Raw genomic sequence first — 9,271 nt, forward strand, 5'->3', positions numbered from 1 at the left:
GAAATCTGCAGTGACTATTTTCATTGGCTAAAAGCATCTGCAGATACTCACATGTTTTCAGAAAGGCTCAAATGCTGCAGATGCTTCGTTGAGTCAAGGCTACCTTACTTCATGCAAGTGGTTTGGAACCTGCATATTTATTCTGAAAGTGTATTTATTCAGAAAATGTATCCTTTTCAGTAGTTTATGAAGTCCACACTTCTTATAGCCACTCTTAGCTCTCCTTTGAACTATTAGACTGAGACCTCTGAATGGAAACTTTCAGCCGCAATTTCAGTACGAAACCCTGAAAGTAATGAATTTGAAACAACTTCCATATATCCATGCATGTTAAATATTCTCGAATGAATGTGTGTCTCATGCAGAACTTACCTGGAATACTAAAGGCAGTTGGTTTTGTTTGTTTTCATATAGTCTTCTGTCATCTTGATGAGATCTGAAGCGTAGCAGACAGCCTATTCGTTGTACAGGGCTTGTGTTTACACATGTTCAGAACTGCTCATTGAGGTGCTACAACAAGTATTGAAGTCCTTTCACTTAAACTTTCAAAGCTCAGTAATTACTCCTCTTCATCTCATCTCCTTTCTCCTCACAACTTTTTCAGCAGCGATGTTCCAAATGGATCGGCCTTGACACAAGAAAACATCAGCCTCCTGTCAAACAAGGCAGCATCTCTCAGCCTGTCGGAGGACCCGGAGGGAGGAGGAGACAGCCAAGATTCCCAGAGGATGGGTGTTACACCCACATCTGCTCCATGAAGTGAGGCCAACGTACCCCAGAATTCCTTTTGCTGGGGTGTTGGTAGCTTCCATCACGTTTTATTCCAGGAGTGATTGGAGAAACCCAAGAGCAACAGCTGTAGCAGAGCAGCAGGTCCAGAGGCAATGTGCACAAACACAAATACTAGAAACAAATCCTGCACATAGTTCACATTAACGCATTTTTTAATTAAAAAAAAAAATGAAAATTAGCAGTATCTGCAAGCGATTCAAATTAAATTTGTTTTTGTTCTGTGAATGAACTTTATTTTAATAACTTTGGACGCCTTGGGTCCCAGGGCTTAAAAAAAGAAAAGATATTATATATATACTCTGTTTGATTAATTGTATGATCTTAATGAAGTAGGTTTTTTCTTTTTTTTTTTTTTTTTTGGTATTATTACATACCCAGTGCATAATTCCTTATCACTTTAATTTCTTGGCAAATAAAGCAACCTGGCCACTTCCTTTGTATGATCTAAAGGTAAATGAGGAAGGAGAGCTGTAGAGTAGCTCTGAATTGCAGTGTCAGAAGATGTGCAGCAAATTTAATTCGTAGAACAATTTCTCCCCTTGTCTGTAGGAACTGAGCCCAGCTTGTGCGAGACCTATTCTCCTGTAAGTTTAAACGTGACAAAATCTTTTTCAATACAACAGGTGCAGTCCAAAGTGTAAGCTCCTGCACAGCATGTGTGATTAAAACAAGAACAAATGATATGTCAGACATTTATTATTTTTATTTGAAGATTGCTGTCCTTCTTATTGTTTTGGGTTTTTTTTTTGGTGGAGTTCAGCGGAATGCAAACAGATATACCACAGCATGGGTACTTCTGGAGCTGTTTAGCTGAGGCTCAGGGTAGGGAGGCTGAACTAACCAGTGAAGGTCATGCAGCGTTAGTGAGGCAAGGTCTCTAGAAATAGCAAGCAGGGAGAATATAAGGCTGTGCAGTTGCTGAAAGGATGTTAACTGCAGATGAACTGCTGAACTGTATTTGGTCACGCAGTGTTATTTTTTTTTTTTTGATTGGTTGTTTTTTCCCACTTTTAAAATAAGCTTGCCCAGAGTGCATACAGTGAGGTTAACGCAGAGGGATTCACTGACCACTCTGCTTTCTTAAACAGGTCTTTTGTGTGCACCTCCCTCTCGGCATTTCTTGCCTTTGTTATTTCTTCATTGTTATTTTATTACTAAACATATAATAATGATCTTTTTTTTTCTGCTGGTGGCACATCAGATGTTTAATTGTGATGCTGTTTTGAGTGCCTTTCACTGACAGAGATGTCATCTTTGATTTGTGCACATCAGCAATGTTGGCCTCTCAAAAACAGAGGAGAATTGTTTTTTCTCTTTGAAAGTTCCCATTGTTCAGGGTCTGTGTGTCACAGACCTCAGAATCAATTTGCAGTTTGTCTGTCACTGCTGCACTGAATCCTTCCCAGATGCTTATTTCATAGGAGAAAAGCTGCATCAAAAATTCCACTTCAGGTGCAGCGTTGATCCTATCAGTTATAGTGAAAAGTAAATTTGGTTTGAGAGGCCTAGTGTGCTACTTCTTCTAGAGTAGATGCTTTGTAAGCATGAGCTGGAGGAACCATAAGCCTTTCTGGATGTTTTCTTTCAAGAAACAAGGGACTTGTTCTTGCTGCACATTTTTTGACTTTACTGGCATGCGCTGGGGTGAGACCCTGTATATGAAGAACTTTATGGAGATTGATTTTTGAAGTGCTACTCCCTCTGCACCTTCTTGGCCTGTTCTCGTTTTTTTTCTTTCTGGGTTAGACTACTAAATCAGAAAGCACTGGTTATGTAATAAATTACTGCATTGCTTTGGTTGGGTAAAGCAAGAGTTAATAATTTTCTTGTTTGTTTGTTTGTTTTTTTTCCTTAACCTTAACTCCTGCTGAGGTCATAGCAACCTTGGGCTAAGCTTTGCATTCATCATACTGTTAAATAAAACAAAATATGGGGGGTGGGAGGGGATACAGTCCCACTGTTGCCTACCAGTAGGAGAGTCCAAACAGAAGACTCTTTTGAGTAGCAATTATTTAATTTGCCCAGTCAAGGCACCGCGTTTGTATACTATTTCACATTGAATTTGATTATGCCCTACAGACCTGGCTGGTCAAGGATTTGATACACATATTGGCTTGGGATTCGAGCTTTCTTTTTTATTTAAATAAAAATTTATATATAAATATATATATACATATATACATAGTTATATCTGTATATATATTGGGTATGTTTTAAGAATTTTTTCGCATGAGCGCAGCTGTTTTGATCAGATATCTGGGAGGTAGAAGCACTGAGTGAAAATAAAGACATTTTTCAGCACACACCCATGTTCTCCATATCTTCACGCATATTTACTTTGCTCTTAGTTGAGCTTCAGCCTCTTAACTGCTAAGAGTAGTTTTAAAGCATGCTTTTATTTTTTCTTCGACCCCTCTTAACTTTTCGCAAAGAACCATCTTGGCGCTAGAACTTTGCCAGCCCCCATCCATCCACATCTCCTACTTGAAGCCTAGCAGCACAGCCGTTCCCTTGGCGCAGAGCAGAGCTAGGCTGATGCAGTTTAGAGCCTGGCAGGTCTGTTCCTCCCTTCTCTGCTCTGAGTATGGTGAGGAGCTACACGTTCCACGGCGCTGTGTCCTCCCATTCCTGAGCACAGAGCTCCACCGTCAGGTCAGCCTGCTCTTCCTTGGTTTTAGTGTACTTCCTGCTGTGTCTTTATCAACACAGGGAGCTCATTTTTGTTGAGATAATTAGTGCAATATTCTCACCTAGGACAACAAGCCCAGAAGGTATCTATTGTTAATTGCAATAATTTTTATGTGAACTCAATGTTCAGGAACGGTTATGATATGTTTGGAACTACAGATTTCTTTTCAACACTAGTAAGAAAATCTGGAGGAGCAGAGAACTTTGTTTTACCTTTTATTACTTGTGCCAGCTAGTTGCCTTTCCGTATTAGGAATTACTCCTTTTCTCTTTGCTTTTGCTCCTTGGAGGTATTCTGTTAGCAGTAAATCTTTCAGATTGCCTCTACTGTCCTACATATAGCGAATGCTTCCAAAACATGGATTAGAAGGGAGACCTTATTGTTGTTACTTCTCCTGTGTCCAGCTCTCCGTGCTGTACTTTGTGCGTAGTGTCCTTGCTGTGATCAATGTGTCCAGGTGAATGGCCTCTTTGCCCAGTATTATAGTTTGGCTTGTTAGATAGTTTGTTTAATATCTACCAGCAATATTGATTTCTGTTATTTCCCCCCTCCTCTTGTCCTTTCTTTCTCTGGAAAAACTTAGTTGATGAAACAGTCAAATAGCAATGGATAGTGCATGTTTTTAATTCTTTCTGAAAGCTGCACCTAAAATTTTGACTTTTTACAAAAAAAAAAAAAAAAAAAACCTGGGAGAGGAGGTAGTTTTACATACAGTGGAGGCACTGACAGTTACAGTATGTAACCAGAGAGTGAAAATTCTTGGAGCGACTCTATACCCCACCATGGCCCCCGTTGTACAGGAGTACTGTCTACCTCCATGAAGCTGGTCTCGTCTGTAAAGCAGTTTAGTCCTCCTACTAAAGCAAGAAGAAACTGTATTACAATGGTGTTAAGAGCACCATTTCATAGGTCGGTTGGATATTCTCCTGCAGTAGACACCTTTGGACAGTTGTTGACACCTGAGTTTCAGCTCCAGCATGGACACCCCCCCAGAATGGGAAGCTTCAGGTGGTAGGTTAAGCTTCAGTATGTCAGTGATTCAGCCAGTGTTGAAGCGATGTTGGTTTATTCTGTGACATCATTTTCCTTCTTCTCTTGTAAACATCACTGCATCCTCTCCTATGCCCTAGTTCTCTATATAAGAGAAATCTATACTTCTTTCTGCCCCTTTTGTGTGTTATTGTATCCTGTCCCATTTTAGAATAGCACTTTTTTTCTTAATATCAGAGCACCTTTAAAAACTTGGAGTACTGTTGTCCCCTTTTTTCCCTCAATTTCTTTTCTGTCTAGTTTCCTTCGAGCTTTATTCTCTGCCTCTTGTCCATACCTTCCTTTCTTTCCTTCTTGGCTTGCCCATTCACCCTCCCTGATTGTGTAACAGTGACAGCTTGCTGCCTCAAAACAGAGCATTCAAATGAATTCGCTTAGCCAATAACTTCTGTGAAGTTGCCTTTTCTAATGGTGTTATTACTCAGTGATGCACAAATGTGATATTGCCCCTACTGGTAGGCAAACGAGGGATCTGTATAAACATGGTAAACTGCTGTTTTTCTTTAAAGGAGAGCCAAAGACTTGTGCTTTACACTTTTTTTTTTCCTGGTGTAGCCATTTGATTGTCAAACCTTTGTAGGGTTTTGTGAGTTGACTGTATTATCCTAATAGAAATTTTAAAATCTGAACAATTGTCAAGCCTTATCCATGCATTGTACTGTGGAAAATCATTCCATGTAGTCATACAATGTGAGATGTACTGAGATGTATCTGGGGTATTCTGACATGTTTTGTCTCTCGTGTGCTCTCCCAGCTGCTCGAGTGGCTCATTTAGAGAGGGAGAAGAAACAGAAATTGTATATAATTGAAGAAGCCTTGTCTTAGTTTAAATTGACTGGAATACTGATTTAAATTATTTTAATTTGCAGTAAAAGATAAATCTGTGCTACAAATGCGACTATTGAATGCCCTTTGAAACTGAAAAGATATGTCAAACTAGCATTAAATTAGATGAGTAAGAAGCAAACTCATACGACTACATCGTCTCATGACAGCAAGAATGAGGCAAAATCCTTTTAGAAAGGACTAGGAAGGAGGCTTTTCACTGACAGTAGTAGAATTTCACTTGCATTTCCCTTCCTTGATCTAACTTAAATTCTTGCAGACTGTTACTCAAGTTTTTGGGTTCAGAGAGAAATCTGTAAGGAGTGTAACTCCTCGCTGCCATTTCCACTTCTAATCTGAACTATAAGGAAGTAGACTACAGGATAGTTTCCTGAGTATAAACTAGCAGTATAAACTAGCTATTTCACACCTACTTGTATGCTCCAACAAATTCAGAGCTAATAGTCAGCAGGCTCAGCAGCAGGAGTGCTGACTCATCTTCCCTATTCTAAAGTGGGAAACAAAGAAAACCTATATCAGCAGTGTGCAAGTTTGTGTATGTCCATGTGCCTATGAAGTATTTGTAGTCTTAGAATAGCTGGAAGGAACACAGAGCAAGGCTGGCTGTTTTTATGATTTCAGTGTCATATTCAGATTTGGTCATTGTTCATTTTTACAAAACATCGGTTCCTACTTTGAGCTAAAAAAAAAAAAAAATCAAGTTTGTCAGCAGCTCAACCTTCTGTATGACAACAGATCAATTTCCCTGGATGAAAAAAGGAAGCAAAGTTCTTGAGTTGTCTAAAAGGGAGTTTAGATGTGTGAATTGGAAAGACCATCTGCCTGGCTTGCATAAAGTCTGAATTTGAGAAGAGTGAGATCTGACCTTGGTGCTAGAAGTTGGATGGCGGCTGCTTGTGGTACCTGAGCACGCAGTCTGTGTAGCACAGATTGATCTGTTTCTCAGATCAAACATAGCTTGGAATGTCAAACACTTCATTGGGGATTCTGTTTTCCACACTCACCTGTTATCAAGCGCATTAATTCCTACTGAAAGGTGGAAAAAAGAGGCTAAAGAGTAGATCCGCTCAGTTAAGTAAGCAAGCAATTTTGGGGAATGTTATCCCAGCCAAGTCCCCTTACCTAGTTAATGAATGGTCTTTATTCTTGTGTAGGAAGAAGAAAGTAACAGTTCATTGTTATCACAGTCTGCAAGGCACTTCTTGTGATGCAGGTAGGGCCTTGATTAGAAGGGAGAGGAGAACAGACTTAGTACTGATTTTTATGTTTTTTTAATGGCAAGAATAACACCATGTGGTGGAAACTCTGAACGCTGTTATAAGTTAAGAGGGTGCAGTTTTTTCTGAAAATTCCTAATAAAAAGAGCATATGGGAATTTGGATTTTTCTGCATCCTCTTCTTTCTGCATCAGAAGCATCCCAGTCATTAGAAGCTTGAAATCTGTGACCGTAGTAATCAAAATTGGATGTCTTGTAGCTTAGTAACATAAATAATTAACCATTTTTCCCAGTCAATCTGTGTAATTTCAGTGAGTTTTGGTGTATGACCTCAGTGCAGATTGCAGTGCAGTTCAGCATGCTGGGCAGTTTAGGTGCCTAGCTGCATCCAGCACACCGTTTGAATGTTTTCCTACTCCAGGAAACAACAGGGTTGTAGGAAAACACAACATCGGCTTCAGGTTAAGGAAACACAACCTCGAGAAAAACAGGAGTAACGGGTGGTGCAGTGTCTCTGACAAAAACACAACGCATTACACATAATGGGTTTACGTATGAAATGTGAATGGGAGAAAATACATGTGTAAGGAAAAAAAAAAAACAAACCTTGTGGAGTATTTGGTGTTTAAGAAATTATTTGCTTCTTTGTAACGTTAAATGGATTTATCGATAGTTCTGTGGCAGACAGTACTCACAAGTCTTTGGCATCCAAACCAGATTGTGTACTGGATGAATCCCACAACTGGACGTGTGCACTGACCTCTTTATTTCCAGCTTTTTAAAATAAAACTTGGTGGCAGCACTTTATAAATGTATAAAGCAACGGAGAGTGGAAACCCTGTTTGCATCACAGCTGCTACACAGTTTACAATTGGCCCCTTCTATCTGCAGCCCCTTCTGCGGGAAGCTGCTGTAACATGGGCAAATCTAGCACACCAAGTGGCTTGGTTTTTCTAATTTTAAGGAGTTCCCGTTACCCCTTTGGCCTTTGCTTGCTGTGTAAGCAGCCTCTGTGCTAAGAGGAGCTTTCCTTGAAGTCAGCTTAGCAACTGTGCTGTAACTTGATTATTTTCCCCATTTTCTATACCCAGTAGCATAGTGTCAGGAGCTCCTTCCCTATTGTATTTGTTGCTATGGGGAGGAAGAGGTGAGGCAAAGCATGCATGAGAAGAGGGAAGAAGAGTTGCGGGATGGTCAGTGCAACAGCTCCCACTCCCTATTGGAAATATCTGCTTCCAGTTGTGGGATTTCTCTATAGATGACTTTTTTTTCTCTTGTTTTTATAAGCCTAGGTTTTTTTGTTTTTTTTTTTTTTGATCTTGTTAGTTCTGTACCAGTCTCCCCGAGACATACTGCAGTCATTATCACCTTTTTGGGTGGAGTTTATTTTTTGGTTTGTTTGGTTTTTTAAATAACTTTTTAACATTGGTGCATATATGCTTGGGATAGAGCTCATGTAATTTTCCAATCGTATTGATTGTATGTGATTGTGCCCTGCAGAGGTATATTTAACAAAAAATAAAAAGGATAGTCTAGGTAATAAAGGAGACCATGAGATTTGTTGAGTCAGGTTATGAACTATTTCTTGAATTTATTTAGGATTTTGGATAAGTGAAATTCCTTGTCTGCTGTTCTCATAAGTCAGTGCTAAACAAAGCGTCGTTATTCCCATTTGTTGAGCTGGTTCTTTTCTTGCTTTTCTTCTCCCCCTGTTTTTCTTCCTTTCCTGCTTTGCTTCCCCGTTGAAAAATAATTCTTAAGCCTTATGTGGATGGCTGACTGTTGGAGTGATTTTGTGGATATGTATTGTGTGTAACTATCGGAACGCTTTCAATAGGAGTAGAGATGAAGTAGAGCGTATGAGAAGAATTCCATAAAATGAATTCTTTGCAAGTTCAGGGGAAGCTGGAAGCCTTGTACACACACTGAGCCTGCAAGGCACTGTGATACCTCTCCTTGAAACGTTAGATGCTTTCCTGCCTTTTGGGAAAACCCAGATGACAAAAGGAGTAGAAGAGGTCACTGTATCTGACTCTGTCTTTACTCCTGCAATAGACTTCTTATAGTGGGAAGAACAGCCTGCCAGGTATTGTGCTGCAGTAGGACGGAGCGGGCTGGAGGAAGCAAAAGGCAAGGAAGGTCCAGAGGTCTGAAAGTCAGTATTTGTCTCCCTGTTTCTTCCTTAAACTACAGAGCCAACGGTGTCACTTGTATTAAAGAGCAAGGAAGCGGAGACTTACTGTGTGTGCATGATGGTGACATAGAAAAAGCCATATGTTGAAATGCTGTTTCCTTTCCTCTCTTCACTTTGCTTTTCTCCCTGTTCAAGCTGGCTCGGCCTCACCTTGCTTCCACACAGTGTCTGAGAGTCTTTTGAGTTGCAGATCCAACAAACACTTGAACCGGTGGAAAGGTGGTGATTCACTACTTGGTCTGTAAATAGATGGAAGTGTCTACAAGGTCTTATCTGCTTTTCTGTCAGCATTTATATTAAATGATAAATTAATGGAGAACACTGAAATATCTCGCATTTTCTGTCTCGGATGAATGTGCATTCCTCTGGACTCTGGGTGTGATGTCCTGATGGTGTATGGGTTCAGACCAAGACGTTGGTTCTCTTTGGGGCTGGGGCACGAGAGATGCTGAACAGCAGAGAAGCAGCTGCTTCTATGGGCTG

The 9,271-nt window shown here is 40.1% G+C and overlaps 1 protein-coding gene across 19 annotated transcripts in view; it reads left to right on the forward strand.

Annotated features, from left to right (window-relative positions):
• Window positions 1–9,115, forward strand: part of RC3H1 (ring finger and CCCH-type domains 1) — a 59,088-nt gene extending 49,973 nt beyond the window's left edge. For 13 of the 19 annotated variants that reach the window (XM_046898243.1, XM_040705257.2, XM_015290529.4 and 10 more), the window contains one exon: window positions 605–9,115. In XM_046898243.1, the coding sequence (XP_046754199.1) occupies window positions 605–758 (154 nt within the window). In that variant the 3' untranslated portion in view covers window positions 759–9,115. The remainder of the gene's footprint in view (window positions 1–604) is intronic. The other 6 variants (XM_046898246.1, XM_046898251.1, XM_046898256.1 and 3 more) reach the window with 1 other exon arrangement.
• Window positions 9,116–9,271: the final 156 nt, after the last annotated feature.

The sequence above is a fragment of the Gallus gallus genome, chromosome 8, assembly GCF_016699485.2.
Source record: "Gallus gallus isolate bGalGal1 chromosome 8, bGalGal1.mat.broiler.GRCg7b, whole genome shotgun sequence".
In the NCBI taxonomy this organism is placed as follows: domain Eukaryota; kingdom Metazoa; phylum Chordata; class Aves; order Galliformes; family Phasianidae; genus Gallus; species Gallus gallus.